We start from the raw sequence: 26,188 nt of genomic DNA, 5'->3' as shown, positions 1-26,188 counted from the left end.
AGAGATTGTTTTTGTTTTGCCGGGGGCTGGGGGTGGGTGCGGGGCAGGGGGAAGGTTTGCCCTTTATAAAAATTGAATTGGTTGGCAGTGTTTAAATAAATACTTTCACACAAAAATCTGACTCTGCATATTCTTGAGTAATTAGAAGATCTGGTAATACTGTGCTTGTATTCCTACAGACTAACCATCAAGTGCATGCTAAGGGCTTATTGCCCACTTGGGATGGAGCATGTGCTCTATTTCCAGTTCACCACAGCCCCCATCTCTCACTGGGACTTCTACTTTACTTGACAAGCTCCTATAGATATTTGGGTGTGTCGTTCTGCAATGACTTACTGCAGTGATAGAAGTGCTCTTTATCTGTGTTGTCCTATATGTTGACATTAGCCATATGTGCCTTTCGGGCACTTAAAATGTGTTTGGTGTGCCTAAGGAGCTAAGTTTTAGTTTAAATTAATTCAAATAATTGCATATTGCTAGTGGCTACTATATTACGCAGTGTAAGTAGGTATGATGAGTGTTCCCTCCAGAGTGAAAATTAAATCTTAATATATTTTACAGTCTCTTTTCTCAAATGCCAAATCTAAATGTTAGCATATATTGCCACAGATCTTATGATTTGACAGTCAGATTGCCATCTCTGATTGAATGCAGCCTAAAATTTTTCTTCTCATCTTTATTTTTCATTTATTCAGCACATTTATACTGCATGCCTATTCTAGGCGCTAGAGATATGAGCAAGTTCCTGTTTTCACGAGGCTTACAAATACTAATAAATATTTGTAAGAGACACGTAAATTACTTAATTTCAAATTTGCTGTCTTTAAACCTTCCAGAAGCCCTGCCAGATAAGGATATAATTCCTTTACTCATTAATTGCAAGCTGTGCAATTTCTTCATTGCCACTCGGATGCATGTTCTAATAGATTAACATGTGCAGCTGTTACAGTTCCTCCAAGAAGCTCTCTTTGTCCTGTTCTCAGAATACTGAAACTTCTAATAAGTGGATTGTGTTAAAACAGGATGTCACCAGAGCCTTTTGTATTAGTGAATTGGCTCCACGGGCATCTTGGCCGTTGTTCCAGCCTTCTCTCTGCCTGCCCCCACACTGGACTTTCTTCTGAAACTCCTCTTTTGTTAACCTGACTCTGGGCCAAGTATACGTGCTCTTGCTCATAGGCAGTTCCATTGCTCCACTGCTGTTCCTGCTTCTCCTTGCCTCGAGACCTACCTTTGTCTCACCCTGCAGAACATCAGCCTCCTTCTCCCCCTTGGACGCACTCTTTACCTCTTTCATTGCTTTACTTTTCCCTTTAAAAATGAAATCAAAATCTTGAGAATATACACGTTCTTTTGTGAAACCTGTCATTTTAAGAAGAGCATAAATTGCAATCACATGCAGCTATAACACAAATGACTCCTACATTGGCAGTTGCTGGTGGAAACATTTGTAGTTTAGTGGGGGTTTTTTGGTAGTTGTTTAATTCTATCACTGATAACCAGATTAGTCAAGGCAGTGTTACTTAGGGATTTTTGCTTAAGCAAATAGTCTGCAAGTATAAAATCAGGCATTAATGCGCGATTTCTTAATATGGGTTTTGCCCTTTTCCTTTGTGATCTAATTGTCCAATAGTGGTATCATTTGTTCATTTGCTTAACAAATATTTATTGAATTACTTTTACATGGGATGTACTACACTTACCAAGGAGGTGAATGGAGGGTCTACTGATTAAAATTTGTAGACTTCCCTTCTGCAATCTAGTATCTTTAAAGCAATAGAATTGACTTTTTCCCATTTTTTTAGATTTTACCAGTGTTCATCCTTTAAAGTATTTTGGAGATGCTTATGCTACTATTTTTTTTTTACATGGATTTTGTATTTCTGAAATATTCTAAATAATTTAAAAATTGAATTCCCAGTATAGTATGTAAATCTTAATTAAGTATAATGAAGAAGATCTTTAAGTGATTTTGATAAGAGTGATTATGGACCATGATTGTAGCCTAATGACTCGTGACATTAACTTAATAGGAATCTTTTTTTAGGTGTTGAAAAAGAAAATGTGCCCTTCTGTATGTATGTGTATAATTGGGCTAGTTGTAGGCAAGTTGATGAGTGTTAAGGAGAATTACTTATTTTGAACTATACTTAATGAATTTTTAAAAACTTTTTATATGAATGAGATTTTAATTAGCGGTTTTATTCTGCTATGTGGCCTTTTAGGAGACTATATAGAAGAGACCATATGTTGTTAGGGACTTAATAGGTTAACTGTTTGAAACTTGGGGTAAAGGAAAAGAAAAATCCGAGTTCTAGTTCACTTTTTGCTTACTGTAAGGAAAAAGTGAGATTGAGATAATATAAGTAAAGCTTTTAACACAGTTTCCAGCACATAGTAAGTGCTCTTTTAAATGTCTGTATAAATTTGTTACAGCTATTGTTTTGTTAGGATTTTAGCTGTTAGGTCATGTAGCCTTTGAGCTTTTTCTTTGCTGGGAGGAAGTAAGAGATAAAATTGGCTCTTGAGATAATAATTCCAGAAACACTAGTAATTGTTCTAGCTTTCTAAGATGGAAGTATATTCTGAACTGTCCTGAAGTGATAGTAATAATTAGCGCTAAGTATTTGTTTTAAAGATTTTTTTTATTTATTTGTCAGAGAGAGAGAGAGCACAAGCAAAGGGAGAGGCAGGCAGAGGGAGAAGCAGGCTCCCCACTGAGCAGAGAGCCTGATGCAGGGCTCACTCAGTCCCAGGACTCAGGGATCATGACCTGAGCTGAAGGCAGAAGCTTAATGGACTAAGCCACCTAGGCATCCCATAAGTATTTTTTTTTAATGGTTTATAAAACAAAGGTAAAACAAGGTCTGGCTGCACCTAAAAATCAGAGGGATATGATTTTGGTGTTACAGTTTCTTGAAAATAACACGATATTTAAAAATTTTTCTGAAAAAGACCTTTTTTTTTTTTTTTTTAAATGGTTAGGACAATGAAACTTAGTTTCCTCTCAGTCCTGCCTACAACCTCTATATGTTCTTTGCTCTTCAGCTTTATGGACCAGATATTTCCAAATTTATAATTTTGTGCAAAGCCAGAAAAAACTCATTTTGACTTTGAAGGCATGTTGAGGTCAGTGATGTTTAATTAAGTACATGGTTCAGTGGTGAAGTAGAGTTGCAAATTGTTCTGACACTTTGTGAGATAATGTTAAATGAATTTATTTGTGTTAGGTAAAGATCCCTGCTAACCTATTTTAAACTATTCAAGGTTGGGGCACCTGGGTGGCTCAGTGGGTTAAGCCTCTGCCTTCGGCTTAGGTCATGATCTCAGGGTCCTGGGATTGAGCCCTTTTCTCAGCAGGGAGCCTGCTTCCCCCTCTCTTTCTGCCTGCCTCTCTGCCTACTTGTGATCTCTGTCAAATAAATAAAATCTTTTTAAAAAACTATTCAAGGTTTATTAAAGTATTTTAAAATTTAGTTCTTTAAAGATGTCATGGTTTTCAGCCCCTAGATTAACATTTTGAGTTTTGAATCATAAGATAACTTCTTTTAGTTAAAACCCTTGAAGTTGATATTTCAAATACATAATACGAAGGTTAAGTTTTTATATGAGCTCTTTATTTTTAAAAGTTAATTCAGTGTTTTCCTTTCTAAATTTAAAAGATGAGATACTTTGAGGCTAAAAATGGCATGACACTACGGATGACAGCATTGGCTTTTAGAGCTGTTGCACTAGAATTGAAAGGAAGTGAGTGTATGCCACCTGAACTTGAATCAGAATGCAGTGCCTGCGAATGAATTCAAGTGCAAGAGTATGACAAGAATAAGTTACCACTTATAAAGACACACTTACCTAAACAAACAAAAACCCCAAGGAATTTTCAAATTGTGAAGTAATGGGAACAATTGTTTAATGTGGGAGGAAGGAGCAAGTACATGCCTCCCTCCTTGAATGTCTCATAAGATCAAATTATGGAGTGCGATGATTGAAACAGGGAAGATAATTTAGTGGAAGCATAACAGATAGATTACCATTTAGAGAGGCCAGATCCCTGAGAACTGATTCCGGTAGGGGATAAGGCTAAGATTAGAACACAAAGAGGTGTTTAGAACAGACTGCCACTTGATTATTTCTCCCCCCCCCCTTCAGGGAGTTAGACATACTTAGTTCTAACCCTCTGTAAACATTCCTACACCTGTCTTCACTCACTCGTTTTTTTCTTAGTCACTTGGTGGTGTCTTCTCAGCTTGGAGGAGTCATTTCCACTTGACCTTTTTGCCCCACCTCTTAAAAGCTTGGGCAACCCTGCTCCAGCTACCCTGAAGTGCACACACCAGGGTTCGTGTTTACTTCCTAGCAGCATGCAGTCAGTCAGTCGTTATCATACCAACCCCCTGCTCCTTTTGAGTTCTGCAGTTAATTAGTTATAGATAAGCATTTGTTTAATGTTTGTCTTCCACTCAAGTAAGTCTTTTCTTTATTGCTGCCTTCCCAGCCTCTGTTCCGGTGCCTGGCAGAGATAGGCACCCAGTAAACACTTGCTGAATAATTGCCGGCAGGAGGCTTCTGCCAAAATCTGGTTATGGCACAGCTGTGGTCTGAAGCAAATATGGGGGAATGTCACTAAAGCTAGAGACATAAGCAGGGACTAGATCTCAGAGTGACATAAAGTCATATGAAGGACCTTGTGCTTCATCCAAGAACAGTTAAGAGGCCACTGAAGGAGTATAAGTCCAAGTCTGTCTTTGGGTGGACATCTGCCTTCTAGATCTCTTGCTAGTACTTTCTTTGTGGTTCACAGAAAGTATATTTGGCTCATGAAAAGCAAAGTAACATTATATGATTTATGGTTACCAATACAATAAGTTTCCAAAGGCATTTCTAGAGTACTTTTCTTATGCTTTATAAAATAATCATTTTATGTATTGAAATGATAGATACAGATTTATAAATAGAAGAATTTAAATATTTATTTAATATTTAATTTATTATTAATTTAATATTTAATATTTGAAATATTTCAAATTAGAAATGACTATACTGAATTTGGGGATCACAGCAAAACCAAAACTTATAGTATTTATAACTTTTACATTTAAAAATGCAATTGCTATGTATCTAAATTCTTCTGAGTAATTCAGTGTTACATACCTAAAAATAGGCAGAAGGAAATAGATAATTAGCTTCACGCAAGGAATAAAATAAGAATGTCATAAAAATAGGTACTTTCTGGGGGCACCTGGGTGGCTCAGTTGGTTAAGTGTCTGCTGGGATCAAGCCCCGCATTAGGCTCCCTGGTCAGTGGGGAGTCTGCTTCTCCCTCGCACTGTGACCCTCCCCACTGCTCCTGTCCTCACTCAAGTTTTCTCTTTCTCAAATGAATTAAAAAAAAAAAAAAAGTAGTTTTTATACTGCAAGTTGTGCTAGTTGTGCTTTTTAAAGGAATTTTAAATGAAAATTCTTTTTAGTTCCTGTACTAGTAAAAGAATTTAAAGTAATATGTTTATGGCTTTTCCCCAGAGGTGGTATTTGGAGTTATATTTCAGTTTAGATGGAGGTCTGCAATAGTTTTATACCAATGCTGTCCGATAGAACATTCTTCGATGCTTGAAATGTTCTGTATCTGTGCTGTCCAATAAAGCAACCATTAGACCTGAGTGTCAGCATATTATCTATTTATCTTTATCTCTTATCAAGTGATTGGAATTTTGTAATGACTTGATTAGTTTTATACCATATAATTTAAGAAAATTTATAAAGTATTATATTAAAGTTGATACAGCTTTGGGGGTTACTTTTTATATGTTAAATATTGAGTAAGAAGATTTATAGCAATAACACTTCAGGTTTCACTCTAATTAATGAGTAAGTTTGTTAATAATGCCTTCTGTTTTTCAGATTGCAAATAGAAGAATCTTCCAAACCTGTAAGGCTATCACAACAACTGGACAAAGTTGTGACAACCAATTATAAACCTGTTGCTAATCATCAGTATAATGTAAGTCTTCATGTCGTTATTCATTCTGTTACATTTTTATTCTTTTCTGTTTTGTAGACTCTAAGGCTTTAAAAGGACTTTAGTCACACACCTGCTATTAAGTGATTGAGTTATCTAGACTGGGTAAGGAATATGATGATTTACCACGCGTGGTAGAAGATGTTCACTCTGTATCCTAAGTTAAACAATGGGAAGAAGGCAACTGTTGTTTAAGCTACTCTTGATAAATTTTTCAAAGAAATCAAACACTTCATTTTTCAGTGTTTTTAATATTTTAAATTACGATGTCCTTAATAAATATTAGTTTTAATATGTTTTTCATTTTTCCATACCTATATAACTGGGAATTTTTAATGTATTGACAAGAAATTTTATAAGTCTGGAACAATAGTAATTTTTCCCACTGATTTTTTTTTTAAAGACTTTATTTATTTGACAGAGAGACAGTGAGAGAGGGAATACAAGCAGAGGGAGCGGGAGAGGGAGAAGCAGGCTCCCCGCAGAGCAGAGACCCCAATACGGGCCTCGATCCCAGGACCCTGGGATCATGACCTGAGCTGAAGGCAGACGCTTAACGACTAAGCCACCCAGGCGCCCCTTTCCCACGGATTATTAAGATTGCTTTGCATAGTTTCAACTTCCACAGGCATTTTATGGTCTCACATTATCATGCAAAGTGAGGATTGCCTGTATATATTTTTAAACCATTTTTAATTGAAGTATATCTTATATATACTATATATATTATAATATACAATACACACATATTATATACATGTTATGTGCTGTGCACTGAGTGCTTCATAGGATGCATTTAGTCTTCACACTTACCCTATGAAGTAGCTACCATTAGTATCCTCGTTTTACAGATGAATTAACTAAGACCCTGAGAGGTTAGCTTACTTAAGGTCACAAAGCCAGTGATTAACCAATTCAGGTGTTGAACCCAGGTAGTCTGGTTTAGGAGCCACGCTCTTAGTCAACACTGTGCTATGCTGCTGCAGGTCATTAGAAGTACTGAAAGGGCTAAGGATTTGGGGTCTTGAAATACCTATAATGTAAGGAAAAATGTGATGATTTTCTGAAAATACAGTGAAACCTGAGTTAAGTCAAGTAACAATTAACAGTTGATATCTTATGTCCTACTTTGTTGCTTAACATTCTTCCCGATACAGTGTTTAGGAAGAAACAATCCCTTTTTAAGACTGGCCTTAAGTATCTAGATTTAGGTGTCACAGTTTAGTATTTGTCAGACCACTTACTTTATGAAATTTGAGTTTCTTAAGGTTATTTTACATGAGAAGTAGCAAATGCCTACAGAGCCAAGCAGTCCTCCTCAGTGAGCAGAGTGCTAAAATTTAAGAAGGTAAAATGGTAAGGACTATGGTGAACTGGAGTGCGCATGCCCCTTCTTAAAAACAATATTTTTTAAATTGCTGTGCTATGTGGAGTAAATTAAGCAAATCAAAGTTCATTTGCATCCAGCCAGGCTTTCAGTTTACAGTCTCTGGTTATGCTTTCAGGGGAAACGTAAACTTAAGAAGAAGACAGGCTGAATAAGTGTCAGATAATCCAAGTCTATCTTTTTGGCTGCTGCTTTATCACAGTAAGGACAAGAAAGGCCATACTTCCCATAAACTATAAAGAGATACAGCCTTTCTGGAGAGAAGTTTGGTAATTTGTGTCCAAAGCACTATAAAGAATATATCTTTGACCCAGCAGTCTTGTATCTAAGAATGTATCATAGAAAGACAGGGCCCAAAGGTAGATATACAGTAGTGTTTCCCTCTGTTATTTAAGACAAGCAAAGATTGGAAACAAATGTCCAAAATTAAGATTAAATACTTTAATGGTCATTATTTTTGGATGATAGAGGAGTTAGAATGATTTTATCCTAATTTTCTACCTTATAAAGTCTTTTTGAATTGTTGGAATCATCACAGTGAGTATGTATTGTCAAGTTGTTACAGTGGACAGTAAATATGGCCTTTTTGATGGAATAAGAAAAGTAAGGAAGCTGGGAAAGAGTAAGTACCGGGCCATCATGAGCTCCTACCACCATTGATGAGGCAAAAAGAAAATTTATCTTGAGTCAAGCAAAGCTGGTACTTTGCTAGTAAGTTCATATTCTTAGTGCTATTGGCACTATATCCAGTTGGCAGGTATAGAAGATAAATTCCAAATTTCGTATTTTTAGGATGTTTTTATATTTTCTTTTTACTGCTAAAGTAAGTTTGAATATGTTGTATTCTGAACTCCATATTAGGATGTAACGCTATATCATCCGCTTCAAAAACTTTTTAACATTAAGTGGCAGTTCATGGTATCAACCTTTATTAAGGTTGTCATTGCACTAGTGAGTCATTATACTAATGTAGTTATTAGCAATGAGCCATATAGTAATCTTTGGAAAGATTTTGCTTATATAAAAATAAAGATTGACTATAATCTATCATGTGGCACTATTTGAATATTTCATGAATTTTTTCCACCATGGTAGTGTATCAGAATGAATGGAGGCACCTACACAGCTTTCAAAACATATTCAGTATTATAGTATAGAAAGAGTATAAAGCTTTTGTTACTTTTATCAGAAGGAGGCTTTGATTTTTTAAAAGATTGAGAAACATCAACATAATTCAACAAGAATGACTTAGAGGTTACATAATCAAGATGTTCTATAAAATTGTAAATCCAGTATGATGTTGAAATGTTTTCATAGTTTTACCAGGTGAAATACATAAACATGAAGCCTGGTATTTCATCATAACTGTTGAGGTTCTTTGAATACAATTTTCAGGGTAAATGTAAGGAAAAATTTTTCTACAAAAATTGAAAGAAGGGCTAGAAAATGGCATATATATTTATAAAACTATATCCCTGCATTTGATCAGAAAAACCTACCTTGCATTTACTCCCAAAACCTTTCCCACCCACCTATGGCTCATAGATAAACTTACATACACAGTTGACCCTTGAACAATGTGGAGGTTAGGGTCACTGATGCCCCCCCACCCTCCACCCCCTTACACACACACACACACACACACAGAGTTAAATCCATGTATAACTTTTGACTCCCCCAAAACTTAACTTATTGGAAGCCTTCCTGGTAATATAAACAGTCAATTAACACATATTTTGAATGTTATATATATTATATACTATATTCTTAAAATAAAGTAAGTTAGAAATAAAAGCATTATTACGAAAATAACTCTCTCCTACAAGGAAAGAGAAAACACATTTAAAGTATTGTGTTTACTGAAAAAAAATCCATGCTGGGGCAGTAGACTTAAAAAATCCATATAGTGCAAACCTGTCTTGTTCAAGGGTCAACTGCATGTAGAATGTATATGTAATCATCTCATAATATTTGAACCCCCACTTTGTACATGGAGCTCTTCTAAGCATTATATTCAGATTTATCTCTTTAGTTCACAGATTGAGATGTAATACTACCATACCTTGCCATTCAGAAAGCATTTATTGGACCAAAAAGAACACATGATTAGTATTATATTTTAGAATGTTCCCTCCTTGAAAGCTTGGCCCTGAAAAACCTTGCCTTACCTATGGGATATGACCGGTTAGGTTTCTTTAAGTGGTTTTCTTCTGCCTTGAATCTTCATTATATTTCAGAAACTACTCGTTCATGTAGGCCAGCATTTTCCAAAGTAAGTTTTGAAACACTAATCTTGGGGTGCCTGGGTGGCTTAGTTGGTTAAGTGTCTGCCTTCAGCTCAGGTCATGGTCCTGGGGTCCTGGGGTTGAGCCCTGGGTCAGTCTCCCTTCTCAGTAGAGAGTCTGCTTCTCTCTCTCTCCCTCAAATAAATAAATAAATAAATAAAATCTTTTTAGAAAGAGACACTAATTTAGTGAGAGTCTTCTTGAAAAAAGGAGTTGTATAAAAAGAGTAAGTGTTAGAGAGGAGTAGGGAATTTGGGTAAATTGGAAGGGGAGGTGAACCATGAGAGACTATGGACTCTGAAAAACAGTCTGAGGGGTTTGAAGTGGCGGGGGGGTGGGAGGTTGGGGTACCAGGTGGTGGGTATTATAGAGGGCACGGCTTGCATGGAGCACTGGGTGTGGTGAAAAAATAATGAATGCTGTTTTTCTGAAAATAAATAAATTGGGGAAAAAAAAGATTAAGTGTTAAAAGAACTTATAGATTCTGATTGTGTCCTCTTCAAAATGGACACTTTAAAATATAGAAATTGGGGACCTTGGAATTTGCTTAATCATATATTTTGCAAACATTTGAACATTAAATTCCCCTTCCCCCATCTTTTGTAGTGGTAAAAACAAACTTTGGGAAATAATGGGTTGTCAAAGTAGGATTTACAGGTGGGCTATTGATTGAGGGGGGAAATATTGGAACTTGTATTTACCTTGTTTTTCATGTAATAAAAGAAGGAAATTGAGCTTTAGAAATACTGTGTGAATTGACCCTAGCACCCTTATGCAGCCCCTGTGCTAGTGGGCCATTTTCAGCAGAAGAGTAGAAATTTTGCAACACTGGTGGATTGACATTGGTATTTCCAATGCCTCACGTTATCATTTGCCTTCAGCTTTTTAGGTTTCCTGCCAAATTCAGAGGTTTATAGAGTATAGTAACTATTATTAGCTAAATTCAATCTTCAAAAAGGAACAAATGGTTTTAAAGGTTCCTGCAAAGAAACTATAAAGATAATTAATATATTAATAAAGCAAATATATGTGAACAAGAAAGTAGAAAAACTGGTACTTTTATTCTAAAATGGTCTCTTTATCAGTCATTGTGTGGGGTAGAAACAGTGATGATGTAATCTGATGTAACAAGTACTCTTGGCCCTTCCAAAGGAAATTAGCAATCTCAGTCATCCCCTGTCTTTAGTGATAATTCTGTTAATGTCTATTGTGGAAACAAAAACAACTCCAGATTTTCAAGCAGAAAGGGATTTAACATAGGGAATTGGTTACAGATGCTTTGCAAATACAAAAATGGAAGGTCTGGAGAGGGGGGTTCGTTACCGGAGATAAGGAAGCTGCTGCCACGGGAGGTATACAGAATGCACACAAAAAGAAAAAATCTCCCTTCCTCCTCCTTTCATTCTCCCTTTGCCAGAACCCCAGCTGGAAACCCGCTAGGAAGGGACTCCTGGAAATGTAGCCTTTAGGTCCCCTGTTGCCATCACCACCAGGGCCTGGAGCTAAAGGCTTATTGAAGATAACTGATGTAGTGACCCTTAACCTTTTTGTGTGTTGGACCTTAGGTCGTATTAGCTATTGCAGTACAAAGCTACTCCAGTTGGCAATCCACTTAAAAACCAAGCATCCCCCGCCACTTCAAACCCCTCAGATTGAAGTGGTGGTGGGGGGGTGGTGGGAAGTTGGGGTACCAGGTGGTGGGTATTATAGAGGGCACAGCTTGCATGGAGCACTGGGTGTGGTGAAAAAATAATGAATAATGTTTTTCTGAAAATAAATAAATTGGAAAAAACAAAACAAAACAACAACAACAAAAAAAAACAAGCATCCAGGGGCGCCTGGGTGGCTCAGTGAGTTAAAGCCTCTTCCTTCAGCTCAGGTCATGATCCCAGGGTCCTGGGATGGAGCCCCACATCGGGCTCTCTGCTCAGCGGGGAGCCTGCTTCCTCCTCTCTCTCTCTCTCTCTCTCTCTCTCTCTCTCTGCCTGCCTTTCTGCCTACTTGTGATCTCTGTCTAACAAATAAAATCTTTAGAAAAAAAGCAAAAACAAAAACCAAGTATCCAGAATGTAAAGCAAATTGCTGTATTTTGACAACAAAACCAAAATGTATTTTGTAATTGGACAAATTAAAACTTAATCTTAAAATAGTGTTTTATTTTTTATTCCATCTCTTTAAATTTTTGTTTGTGTGTGCTTTAAAATACCCGTGCATGTTAATATAGAAGTACCTTTTTACAGTTTACAAATTGATATACATAGAGTTAGCAGATGTGTAAGATTCCTTGCAGCTCCTTCCAACTCTGATTGCAAGTAAAGGAGCTTGCTTCTTTCTGTGGTTTTGTTGGCTTTGTGGACATCATCCAGAATATGTAAATTTCACAGCATTCTCTTATGTAGTAGTTTATGCTCTTAGGACTTTACTCATCAGGAATTCTGTCTTCTGTTACCTAGATGTGTTTGCCAGTGTTAGCTATACACTAGAATCCCCTGAGAAGCTTTTTTTCCCCCCATATTACTTTTAATTATTAATCATATAACACAAATAAAAATCCTGGTTTAAAATATTTAAAAATTCTGGTTGAAGTTGCAAAAAATCATTCAAGCTGTATAACCTTATCCTATGCTTGTCTTTAATAAGAATAAGCCTTCTAATCAGAAAGATTTAACTTGGAGCATAATAAATCTGAATATCAAATATCCTGGAAACTTTTTTTTCTTTTGGTTAATTTTATTTTATTCTTTTCTTTCAGTGTTCCAAGATTCATTGTTTATGCACCACACCCAGTGCTCCATGCAATACATGCCTCCTTAATACCCACCACCAGGCTCACCCAACCCCCCATCCACGCCCCTCCAAAACCCCCAGTTTGTTTCTCAGAGTCCACAGTCTCTCATGGTTCATCTCCCCTTCCTATTTCCCCCAACTCACTTCTCTCCATCTCCCCATGTCCTCCATGTTATTCCTTATGCTCCACAAGTAAGTGAAACCATATGTTAATTGACACTCTCCGCTTGACTTATTTCACTCAACATAATCTCCTCTAGTCATGTTGATACAAAAGTTGGGTATTCATCCTTTCCGATGGAGGCATAATACTCCGTTGTATATATGGACCATATCTACTTTATCCATTCATCTGTTGAAGGGCATCTTGGCTCTTTCCACAGTTTGGCGAGTGTGGCCATTGCTGCTATGAACATTGGGGTACAGATGGCCCTTCTTTTCACTACATCTGTATCTTTGGGGTAAATACTCAGGAGTGCAATTGCAGGTCATAGGGAAGCTCTATTTTTAATTTCTTGAGGAATCTCCACACTGTTTTCCAAAGTGGCTGCACCAACTTGCATTCCCACCAACAGTGGAGGGTTCCCCTTTCACCACATCCTCTCCAACACATGTTGTTTACTGTCTTGTTAATTGTGGCCATTCTAACTGGTGTAAGGTGGTATCTCAATGTGGTTTCAATTTGAACCTCCCTGATGGCTAATGATAATGAACATATTTTCATGTGTCTGTTGGCCATTTGTATATCTTCTTTGGAGAAGGGTCTCTTCGTGTCTTCTGCCCATATTTTGATGTGATGATCTGTTTTGTGTGTGTTGAATTTGAGGAGTTCTTTATAGATCATGGATATCAGCCCTTTGTAGTGTCATTTGTGAATATATTCTCTGAGAATCTTTTTTTAAAAAAAATAATAACCTTGAGAGTTTGATTTTAATTGATCTACTGTGAAGGCCAACTATTTTTAAAATTTTTCAAGTTCCCTGGGTAATTGTAGCATGCAGCCACTGACTCAGAGATGGAAACTTCCTAGGTCTGTTTGCCATCTTATTGGGTAGTGGCAAAAATGATACCTGAGAGGAGACCAGAAAGTCTCTTTCACCAAACATAAGGTTTTTAAAAAGAATTAATATTTTCTTATCTTTATCATCCTCTCTGTTACCTAGCTTTAAAAAAAATTTCTCTTTCCCTTCTTTTTCCTGGCAAGAACTCTTGATCAGAAAGTGATAGGGAATTAGAAGAGCTTAACTAGAAAATTATTGTTGGAGGGAGTTGAATGATAACATAAAATCTTGAGGTAAATCTCCAGGAACTAGAGAGAATTTTTTTTTTTTTTTTTTAATCCACACTCTCTTTTCTCCAGTGTGGCAGCCAACTTTGTTGGTCTTCAGAACGAAGGTTATTGGGTTTGTTTTAGTAGTGGTGTGGTTTTTGTTTTTGTTTTTTAGTTATGTATAGATTTGGAATTTGACTCAAGGTTATCATAGATGCCTACAGGACTATATCATAAAGGCTTTTCAGTAGTATTTACCTAGTATTAGTAGGAGTATGCTAGGTGCTTTGTCCATTTGAATTTGCACACCATGAACTCAGAGACTCTTTAAGAATTAATTTCCTCCCCAAAGATGGCAACACACTAGGCAGTCATAGAAGCATTAAGGGTGAGGAGGATCTTTTGTAAGAATTTAAATGCAAACCATGATATTCAAGGCTGTCATGCTCCCTTCAAAAGTTAAAAGCTTCCACAAGAACTGCCTTGACAACGCAAAGTATTTCTGCAAACAACAATCTAGAAATTTACAGACATCTGTATTACAATATTTTAATTGGCAGTGGGTGGCTTTTATAATTTTAGTCAGTGATTAAGGTTTCCGTAATGATGATTGACTCTCTCTATACCATGTCACAATGGATTTCAACATTTAGTTGCATTTAGTCTTGAATAATTTGTTTTCTGTTGTGAAAGAAAAATTATTGTGTGTGATAGATTTTTTTATTGTAAAATTTTTAATTAGAGACCAAATTTAAAGTCCTTTCTGAATTGACAATTATTTCTGCGCAGCTCATTATGCAGTTGATCTATGATCACTAGGGCAGATATAATAGCGGCAATTAAAATTCACGTAATAGCTATTTCTAGTCCAATGACAATCCTACTAATATTTTGTGGTGGCTGCTAACAAGTTAGATGTGTGACTGTTTTGAGTAGTATCATTTCCCTACCATGCTGGTACAGCAGTACAAAACAAAATGCCAAGGGGAAAGAGCTAAAAAGAGAAGCATTAACATTATCATAACACTGTAGTCTTCTCCTTCATGAACTAGTTCATCATTTGTACTTTATTTGTAGAATGTATTTTATCAGCAGTACAAGTTTTAAGTACAGTATTAAGATGACCATTTCTGTACTGTTTAGTTTTAAAAAGAAAAGCTACCTCGGGACCTTAGTTTTGTCCTGAGTATAGAGTTAGTCATTAATAATTTAATGACCATTTTTAAACGGTTATGTATATATACATATATATGTGTGTATATATAATTTTAATTCTACATATATCCACTGGAACTACTTGCTACTACAGAGCAGAATTTAGATTATGAGTCTGCCCTGGACGTTATCAAAAAAGATTTAACTAATGCTGTACTATAAAAAATTTTGTTTTAGAACAGTCTTTTGACTGATGATTCAAAGACCTGTACTCCAGAAGCAAATAATACATTATATGTTTGTTTGTTTAATTAATTAATTAATTAATTTTTAAAAAGTCTTTTCTATAGTTTATCCCTGTAGTATGGGCCCTGAGGACATTTAATTTTGCCATTTGCCTTTTGTTTTTACGTAAGTATAGGATTTAATTTCTAGTACTTTAGTTTCTCTTATAAGGAATAATATTGCCAATTTATTATTGCTGTTATTGTTTTATATGCCTGGGTTTTCAGATTATACTTTTTAAGTGTTTTTATTCCACTAATCAAAAGTAAAGTTAGGTTGCACTGCCCCCCAGGAATTGAGCCATCAACAGACACAGTTAACACAGAACATTTCTAGTCAGCTTTCCCCCCAAAAGTAAGGAAGCACCAATGTTGAATACAGTAATTTTGAGATTGAAGCAAAGTTCCTTTCCAGCTTATTCTAAATTCTTACCTTTGATTCAGGCCCTCTCGGATCTGGCATGTGGTTCTGGGGTTGGGACAACTTGGTAACGAACACTTAGAAGGTTTTTCTTTCCCCTGGCTAGTTAGAGGATATGCCCCCTCTGAAGTGGGCCATCTGGCTTCATTAACAGATTTCTTTATAGATCTGCCTGTTTTTGGTGGGGTTTCAGTCAAAATTGAAAATATCGTAGGTCAAAAATGCGTTTATTACACCTAACCTACCAAAACACCATAGCTTAAACCAGCCTATCTGAAATGTGGTTAAGAACATTTACATTAGCCTGCATTGGGGCCATATCGTCTGACACCAAGCCCCATTCCGTAATGCAGTGTCCTGTAATTTATTGAGTACTGTTGTGAAAGTAAAGCAGAATGGGTTTCCGTGTCTTGGTTGTTGCTGGGTGATAGCATGGCTGACCGGGAGGCTACAGTTGGCGGCCACTGCGCAGCCCCGCAGGAGAGGGTTGTACAGCAGATTGCTAGCCCGGGAAGGGATCCAGATTCAAAAACCAAATTACGGTTTCTACTGCATGCATGTTGCTTTCGCACCATCATAAAGCTGAAAAATTTGAAATCGAACCATTGGAAGTTGGAGATCGTCTGTATTTGAAAACATTTTTCCTATTAATCTTCTTAGCTTCTCTAGGCATTTCGCACAAGGAAGAGTCTACCAAGGGTGGATGCTGAGTATACCAGCGCTTCTCTCAAGGTTCCTGAATTTAACTCTTCCTCCTCCTCTCAGCATGAATTAAAACTGGGATGGGAGGACACACAGGATATCGTGCAACTGTGGCCTCATGCCGAGTACAAAAGCCTCACCTTGGACCTCTGCAAGGTCCTCACTTCCTTTGTATTATTTTTCTCGAGGACTGGTGGCCTCTGTCCCATATCTCACTTAAGCCTCTGGGACTACTGTAGGCTTTCTTCACCCTTCCTTAATCTGATTCTGTCTCCCTTTATTTTTCTTACCACACACCTGACTAGAGGAAAAGATTATATCAACTTCATCTCGTAGTCCAAACTTTTCTATTTCTCTGTTTTTTAGCAGTCACCTTTTCTGGATTGTTCATCTTAATGCAAAACTGAAAACTATTCATATGAGGTGCAACAGTGGAAGGAAGTTTCAGGATGCAAACTAAAGTATAATTGTAAACAGTAAAACTATATGTTTTAGAGATTGGTCAGCAAAGCAGGGCTTAAAATATTAATGCCTTAAGGCATTCCATGATATTTCTGTATCTAATCCAAAGACTCTCCTTCTTGGATTTGTGGGTTTTGTCCTGGCCTGTCATGCTTACTTTCTCCCTTCCTGATGTAGCTATTCTCTTGCTTCTATCCTTTACTTTCCCTCTCTCCCTTCCTTCCTTCCTCTCTCCCTCCCTCCCTCCCTCCATTTTTCTTTGTTTCTTTCTCTCTCTCTCTCTTTTCTTTTCTTTCCTTTCCTTTTCTTTCTTTCTTTCTTTCTTTCTCTTTTCTTTTCTTTTCTTTTCCACACCTAACATGGGGCTTGAACTCATGATCCTGAGATCAAGGGTCACACACACTACTGACTGAGCCAGCCAGGCACTCCACTTCTAGTTTTTTGTTTTTTGTTTGTTTTTTTTTTAAGATTTTATTTATTTATTTGACAGACAGAGATCAAAGTAGGCAGGGTAAGGGGGGAAGCAGGCTCCCTGCTAAGCAGAGAGTTCAATGTGGGGCTCAATTCCAGGACCCTGGGATCATGACTGGAGCCGAAGGCAGAGGCTTTAACCCACTAAGCCACCCAGGTACCCTGAGAGAGAAAATTCTTGAACAAACTTCAAGTCCATCCCTTTTAGTCTTTGCTATCTCTTCAGCCTCCTTTCTCACTGAATCGGGACAGCCACTCTGCTTCTGCCTTTGTATTTTACTAAATGCATATTTTTGTCTGTTTTTCCATCTTCCCCACATTGGGAGGACTTGGATTTTCTCCTTGTTCTTGGGTTGCTCTGGTCTCTCTTTTTTCTGGTCTTGCTTCTAACTCTTCTAGTCACTGTGCTCTTCTCTGACAAATTCCCTGTAGCTGTCCATAGTTGTTTCTTTCATGCGCTTGCCACCCAGAGAATCTGGAGTCCGGCCACATTCCTCCCCAGCAACACAGCCCTTTATCAGCCCTTTGTCACAGCACCTTTCACAGCATCCAGAGGTGGCTCTGTGCTCTGCTATTACTATTTTTAAAATGCGCAAGGCCCTCTCTGTATATTTTAATATATGAGGCCTAAGAAAGGGATATCTTTTGAAAGAGACCATCTTATTTCACCTGTATCTTAGTGCAGTCCAAGCACACAGTCCATGCTTAATCTGTTGAGATTAATGGATTTTGAGTTTTACTCCCAAGATGCACATATCCAAAAACCAAGACAAGTTGGTTCCTTTTCCCTATCTCCTAATTTTACTTCATTGAAGGATACTCACTGTTGTCTGTGACTTGTGCCATTAATTTGAAAGTGTCTGATTATGTGTAAGATACATTTTTAGTTTGAAACTAAATTTTATCTTTTTTATAACAAATCTCTGTTGTTAAAATATAGAGAGTAAGCCTGACTATATCAGGCTAGAATTTATTCAGTAATTTAGTTGTAGATTTTGAAATGAATTTCATTTTTTTAATTTTTGAAACTAGTCCCTAGATTATAGTTAATTCCCTCTGATGCACAGGAGATTGTTCTCCAGCAGCTTTCATCCAGCCTTCGGATGCCTTATGTACTAAGTGGGCTGCTGCGGTTGATATGTATTTCCTCTAATGTGCTTTATCAAAACGAAGTGTTTCTTTAAAAGTTAAAAACTAAACCAACTGAAGGGAGTGAATATAAGTTGCATGTGTGCAGTGAAGAGTAAGTTTTTTTAAAAAGTGTTCTATTTGAGTACAGTTGACACACAATGTTACATCAGTTTTGGGTGAACAGCCTAGCAATTCACCTTCTCTGTACATTATGCTGTGCTCAGCTCACCACAAAGGCAGCTACCCTCTGTCATCATACAGTGCTATTGCAGTATCATTGCCTGTGGTCCCTGTGCTGTACCTTTTATTCCCATGACTTATTCCATAACTGAAAGCCTTCCACCATCCCTTGGCCCATCTTGCCCCTCTTCTCACCCCTCTTCCCTCTGGCAGCCATCAGTTTGCTCTCCTGTATTTATAGGTCTGATTCTTTTTGTTTACTCGTTTGTTTTTTAAATTCCACATGAGTGGAATTATATGGTATTTGTCTTTCTCAGTCTGATTTTTTTCACTCAGTGTAATGCCTTCAAGGTCCATCTGTGTTGTTGCAAATGGCACAATCTCATCCTTTTTATGGCTGCATAATATTCCATTTGTGTTTGTGCATGCACACCACATTTTTTTTTCTTTTTTTTTTTCACACCACATTTTCTTAACCATTTGTCTACTGATGGACTCTTAAGTTGCTTCCATATCTTGGCTATTGTAAATAATTCTGCAATAAACATAGAGATACATTTTTTTAATTTAGTGTTTTCAGTTTCTTTGGGTAAATAACCAGTAGTGGAATTACTGGATCATATGGTATTTCTATTTTTTAATTTTTGAGGAACCTCCATGCCTTTTTTCACAGTATTTGTAGTAATTGACAATGTAATTGACATTCCCACCAACAATGCCTGAGAGTTCCCTTTTCTCTGCATTCTTGCCAACACTTGTTATTTCTTGTGTCTTTGATTTTAGCCATTCTAACAGGTATAAGGTGATACCTCATTGTGGTTTTTGTTTGTATTTCTCTGATGACCAGTGATGTTGAGCATCTTTTCTTGTGTTTATTCTTGGAATAATGTCTGCTCAGGTCCCCTTCCCGTTTTTTAATCAGATTTGGGTGGAGAGTTTTGGTGTTAAGTTGTAAAAGTTCTGTATAGGTTTGGGTATTAACTCTTTATTGAATATATAATTTGCAAATATCTTCTCCCATTCGTAGGCCAACTAATAAAATGTAATATTTTTCTTTTTTTTATTAAAGATTTTATTTATTTATTTGACAGATAGAGATTACAAGTAGGCAGAGTCAGGCAGAGAAGGAAGCAGGCTCCCCGCTGAGCAGAGAGCCCTATGTGGGGCTCGATCCCAGGACCCTGGGATCATGACCTGAGTGGAAGGCAGAGGCTAAACCACTGAGCCACCCAGGCGCTCCTGTAATATTTTTTTCAAGTGATCAAATCCCTGGATCAGATCTCTCTGTAGGAAAGAATTTATACATTCTTTTAGTGCCACTGCTTTCAAACTGGGGTACATAGAGGTACACAGAACTACAGGACAAACATACCACTTGCTCCTAGAGTATCATTTGTATTTGAATGAGAGATTTTATTTTTGTATTACAAATAAAGGTATATTATGGAGGTGAATTTAGAGTTCACATGAATTTTTAAGGTAAAATGGAGATTTTGGAAAAACAGTTTGCTTGTGCCTGAGTACTGAGTATAAATTCACCCTTTCCTGTTAGTAAGCTTACTTCATGTTATAGGAGAAGAAACAAGCTCAAGGTCACACAGAGCTGGGAAGAGAAAAGGCCTCACTGCCCACGTTCTTTTCCTTTTACCAGTGCTTCTCAAACTTTGCACTTCCTAGAGAACCTCTTCTGTAACCAGTCTGCCTTTTAATTCCCTGTCTGTCCTGAAAAACTTCAATTTTGGAAGATGTCACCTACCAAACTGCATCTGTCAGAGAAGCTATTTTACTGTATTTGAGATAATCAAAAGCAAAAGAAACTGCAGGTTGATCTTTCTGACTCAGTAGCCACACTGAATTGTTCTAATTTGGCAAACAAAGGCTATTTGGGAGCAAATGAAGACATTAATAAAGCCTTAGAAAAGAATGAAGGGGGTGGTCACTGGGTGGCTCAGTTGGTAAAGCAACTACCTTCGCCTCAGGTCATGATCCCGGAGTCTCGGGATCGAGTCCCACATCGTGCTCCCTGCTCGGCGGGGTATTTATTTCAGAGTGAGCATGTTGGATTGATGCCTTTATTTTTCTGTTTGCACCTAGATTGAATATGAAAGGAAAAAGAAAGAAGATGGAAAACGGGCTCGAGCTGATAAACAACACGTTTTGGACATGCTATTTTCGGCATTTGAGAAACATCAGTATTACAATCTTAAGGACTTGGTGGACATCACAAAACAGCCTGTGGTATGTGTTTGCTCACGCTGATCCCATCAGTATGTCTTGCTTTATTTAGATGATGTTATTGAAGAGAAGGGTATCATATATGATGTAGCTCACATGTACCTTTGCTAACGTCAGGGTTTATTTTCAACACTCAGAAAAGATGTCTTAATACTCCTCATTGGCATTGAACCTGAAGTCTTTCTTTTGTTCTCCTAGGTCTCGCCAAAAAAAAAAAAAAAAAAAAAAGACTCAGCTTCTTCATTTGTTTGCAAATGTGCCCCCTAAAAGAACCATATTCTTTTAAGAGCCATACAGATCTGTCATGATGTAGGTGTTTATCCCTGTCATGTAATGAAATGGGCTCTTCTTTAATGGATTTTTCTCTTTTTAATCAGAATTTACCTAGCACTAGCATGAGGTCCCTTTAAACTTGAGCTGTACTGTCCCATAGTACTTGTTGAGGTTGTGGTTGGGTTGGCCTGTTCTACATTTTCAAGGAAAAATTGAATAAACTGATGTTTTAGAGTTTATGTTTGTTCTATAAATAATCAATTTTTTCCCTGCTCCAGACTTTTGTGCTTATTTGCTAACAATTTGTTATTTCTAATCTATTTAAAATACTGGTAACAAGGCGTGCCTGGGTGGCTCAGGTTGTGATCCCGGGATCCTGGGATCAGGCCCCACATGGGGTTCCCTGCTCGGCAGGAAGCCTGCTTCTCCCTCTCCGACTCCCTCTGCTCGTATTCCCTCTCTCACTGTCTCTCGCTTTGTCAAATAAATAAATAAAATCCTTAAAAATAAATAAATAAAATACAAAAATCTAGTAACAAATAAGAAATCCAGATCTCTTTTCTCCAGTCTCCAAGTCACATTTCCTTCTATGTAACTTTCTTAACCTAACATTAGCAAAGCAGCAAATTGAATTATAACAGTATTTATTTACAAGGTTTTAAATAATTAAATGGAACCTCTTTTCTGTCCTTTTACCTAGTTTTCTTTATCATTTTGTCCACTTTGCTAGTATACTCAGGAGTATTTCAGTCCATTTATTTCCTTAAGAATATGTAACAAGAGGGCCAGTTTTTAAAAACATTATAACATAACCAAATAACAGTGTATTGAAGAGCTTGCTGTATGTTTATTCTGATTTATTCAAAGCTTTAAGAAGTGATTTATGACACCTCAATATTGATTGTACAGTTTCCCACTTCTGTAGGAATTTTGTTACTATTATACTTTTTTATTACGAAATTAAATTTCAAAAGATCTAAATAGTTTTTTCAGTAGAGAGGAGACAAATGCTCATGCTGCAGTATTATCAGCTCCTCTTAATCACTTATTCTCCTTAGGATCAAAGCCTTAGAAACAGCATTTCAAACTAGGTAAAAAAAATTAATTAATTAAAAAAATTGAAATAGAGTAATTCATTAGATAAGCCTGTTTTTTTCTGCTTTTAATCAAGTTTATCCTGTGAATGTAAACTTTATATGTGAGAAACTGAATTAATACACAAACATATTCAGAAACTGAATGCAAATAATATATTCTTATGTAATAATGTACACACAAAAATTAGAGAACACAATTATGAGAACACAAGTCTTTGTAGAAGGGACATTCAGATGATATTGGAGAAAACAGTTTCTTTACTTTCCAGTTTCTTAACATGGAGCGGCATGTTGTTTTTAAAGTTTATTCATTTTGCATCAAAGGAAAGGGATAATTAGTATTTCTCTCAACTTTGGTTTTTCAGAGAATTTTTGTGTAGAGGTACACAGTGAGGCTCTCAGAATAGAGCTTCTTAACTCATGGTCAGTAGGTGGGTTTTACAAGATCCAGTAATCTTCCTGAATAGGTGCAAAAATATGTAGGTTTTTCTGGGGAGCATATCCATAGTTAATATCAGATTCTCATAGAGGGCGTGGGGACCTCAAGGGGCTTGTGAGCCACTAACCTAGGAACTAAATTATTTTATAATAGTCTTATTGTTTAGAGACTGAAGTGCCTCAGCAAGCATAAGGTTCTTGAAGACAGAGTTGTATATTAGTCATATCCTTAAATTTTTATACGCCCTATAATATAAACATAGTAGAAATTCAGTAAATATTAGAGGAATTGGGCGCCTGGATGGCTCAGTGGGTTAAGCCACTGCCTTCGGCTCAGGTCATGATCTCAGGGTCCTGGGACCGAGTCCCACATTGGGCTCTCTGCTCAGCAGGGGGCCTGCTTCCCTTCCTCTCTCTCTGCCTGCTTCTCTGCCTACTTGTAATCTCTGTCTGTCAAATAAATTTTAAAAATCTTTTAAAAAAAATATTAGAGGAATTGATTTGAAAAAAAGGCAGTGGCCCCATCCTCAGTATCCAAGGACTACCATGTTTTATTCAGATTAATTCCGTGGGCCTCCTGTCATTTATGGCAGGAGAGCGGGGACAGAGAGCCAGTCTCAAGGAAGTATGGAATGTGACAGGTTTACAATTTATCTCTCCCCAGAGGAGCAGCCAGGAAGTGGTCAGCATGGATTCAGTTCTGCCATTTACCTACCCCATTGGGATCTGAGAAAGTCCCTTCTGTTCCTAAAATTGAGGAAATTGTACTGAATAATTGTGCTCCCTTCCAATCCTAAATGTGTGATTCTCTCCCTCTCCTATTTCATCTCCTCTCCACCTCCCTCTTGATTTTGAATTGAATTGGCAAATCTCACCTAGAAAGTGGCCCAAAGCCAGCTCTCCTCCATGTAGGTAACTATCCCCTTTAAAATGTTCACAGGACATAAATAAGTCTGTACTCATGATCATCGGTATACCCTTCCTAATTTGATTTTAATCTGAGCAACACCAGGAGAATAAAGAAGAGAGCATGAAGATCCAGGGAAGGGGCTGCTTGGTATGATGGAAAGAGCAGTGGGTTTGGAGTAATGGGATCTCGGTTCATGTCCCAGCTCTGTCATTTAGACAAGTAGTCCTGGACAGGGTATTTAAATACATTTAATGTTCAATACAAACAAATTTTTGAGCCCCCTGGTAAAAGAGAAAACAAAGAGATCTTGTTTGTATTCAACACTTCTTTAGTATATGCAGTTAATGACTTTCTCTCATTTTCTGGTGGTCTCCAATGTCTCCTTTGATGGATTTCTTTTTTTTTTTTAAGTGGTTTTTTTTTTTTGTCTTGTTTTGTTTTTTTGTTTTTAAGATTTTATTCATTTACTTGACAGACAGAGATCACAAGTAGGCAGAGAGGCAGGCAGAGAGAGAGGAGGAAGCAGGCTACCTGCGGAGCAGAGAGTCCAGTGCGGGGCTCCATCCCCGGACCTTGGGATCATGACCTGAGCCGAAGGCAGAGGCTTTAACCCACTGAGCCACCCAGGCAACCCTGATAATGGATTTCTTTTTTTTTTTTTTTTAATATTTTATTTATTTGTTTGATAGTGAGAGAGAGAGAGAGAGCACACACACAAGTAGGGGGAGAAGCAGGCCTCCTGCTGAGCAGGGAGCCCGATGCGGGGCTTGATCCCAGGACCCTGGAATCATGACCTGAGCCGAAAGCAGACACTTAATGACTGAGCCACCCAGGTGCCCTGATAATGGATTTCTAACCATGAAGTCTATCCCTTTAACACACCGTCTTTGTCATTGACATTACTATATTCTTAAGTTACCATCTGCTTTCTGACCTTTAGAATGTCATTTGTTTTTTAAAGATTTTATTTATTACAGAGAGTGAGAGCAAGAGCAGGGGAAGGGGCAGAGGGAGAAGCAGACTCCCCACTGAGCAAGGAGCCCTATGTGGGACTCTATCCCAGGACCCTGCACCCTTAGCCGAAGGCAGACGCTTAACTGACTAAGCCACCCACCCACCTCTAGAATGTCATTTTTTACAACATCCTGAGTGAATCTGAGGTATTATTCATGTTTTTCCAGTTCTTTCTTTTCTATATTCTTCCTAAAAATCTTTATTTCTATAAGCAGAATTATTACTGATCAGAAAAACTGCCCTTGTGGGCACACTTTTTCTCTCAGTGGTCAGTATCTGACCTTCATAAACAATCAAGGAGTTAGTTACTCATTAAGGGTAAATAAGCTGATTTTAAAAGGCCAAGCTCTGATAACTGATATAAAGTCAGAAACATGATACCATTTAAAGGGGTATTTTATATGGTTTAAATTTGAGCTTTTAAGCCCTCCTTAATGTGAAATACCAGAAGAAGCCTATTATTTTTTTCCTTGTAGTCTTTGATCTTTCACCTTGAATTTGTTATGTCTAGTCTTTATATTTTATCTGTAAAATAGAAGCATACACAGCATTTCCTTCAAAATTTAAATCATTTGAAACTTTATCTAATTGCTCCCTTAGAAACACCAAACTGCCAAGACTGCTTTGAGCCCTGACACCCTGTTTTCTAGCATAACATCCATTTCCAGTGTTCCTTGAACCACATCTTTCTGCTAAAAGTATCATTGAAAATTAGCCCTGGTTATAAGTGAACCCCTAATTTCCTTGTGCTGTATCCACCCAACTTCCAGGCACAACCCAGGGAAGTTTATATTTAATTATTGATGATCCCTTCTAAATCAACAATCCCCAGTCATGTGGTCCCGCAGACCATGGCATAATTCAAATATGTAATTGAGCAATTGGTGTGCTTTTTATTAAAGTAAGTTCAAATCAACAGGAGAAACCAGGCAAAGATTTTGGGTGATTTCGACTTTGAAGCAATTAGTGCCCATACTTCAAGTTCCTCAGCACTAAATAGTGCTCAGTAGGCAGATTTATTTGCACAAAGTGGGCTTTAAGTAAACAAAGCCATTGCAGCAATAAGGCAGTGTTAACCTCATCCTCAGAATTTGTTTCCAGATAGACTTAAATATAAGGCATGAATAGAAGTAATCGAAGCAAAATGTGGCTTCAGTAAGATGAAAGAAGATAGGCTTTTTTAAAGGATAAAATAGCTAGACAGTTTGACCTACTGAATATTTCTCCTGATAGGGGCACGTGGCCGGCTCATTTGGTGGAGCATGTGACTCTTGATCTTGGAGTCGTGAATTCAAGCCCTATTTTGGGTGTAGAGCTTACTTTTAAAACACACAGACCCTCAAGTATGTGTTATTACAGATCTGTAAATTGGCTGAGACTCTTTGAGTTGCAGAGACTGGAAATTCAACTCAAACTAGTTTAAACAAAACTAAAATTTATTGTGGGGTGCCTGGGTAGTGTCTGACTCTTGATTTCTGCTCAGGTCATGATCTCGGGGTCGTAAGATTAAGCCCCACATCAGGCTCTGTGCTGGACATGGAGCCCACTTGAGACTCTCTCTCCCCGGCCCTGGGCCTTCCTCCCTCCCCGCTCTGTCTCTGTCTCTCTCCTAAAAAAAAAGAATTTATTGACTCCGTGTAGCTAGAAGGTTCAGGTTTCAGGAATGTATC

At 37.4% G+C, this 26,188-nt stretch overlaps 1 protein-coding gene across 1 annotated transcript in view; it reads left to right on the top strand.

Moving 5' to 3' along the window:
• Positions 1-26,188, top strand: part of GTF2F2 (general transcription factor IIF subunit 2) — a 154,162-nt gene that overhangs the window by 116,009 nt on the left and 11,965 nt on the right. The window contains exons 6-7 of the mRNA XM_044249764.1: positions 5,899-5,998; positions 20,646-20,789. Coding sequence (XP_044105699.1) covers positions 5,899-5,998; positions 20,646-20,789 — 244 coding nt within the window. The remainder of the gene's footprint in view (positions 1-5,898; positions 5,999-20,645; positions 20,790-26,188) is intronic.

The sequence above is a fragment of the Neovison vison genome, chromosome 5, assembly GCF_020171115.1.
Source record: "Neovison vison isolate M4711 chromosome 5, ASM_NN_V1, whole genome shotgun sequence".
In the NCBI taxonomy this organism is placed as follows: Eukaryota; Metazoa; Chordata; class Mammalia; order Carnivora; family Mustelidae; genus Neogale; species Neogale vison.
The sequence above is the reverse complement of the archived record's forward strand: the minus strand, read 5'-3'. Positions and strand labels throughout refer to the sequence as shown.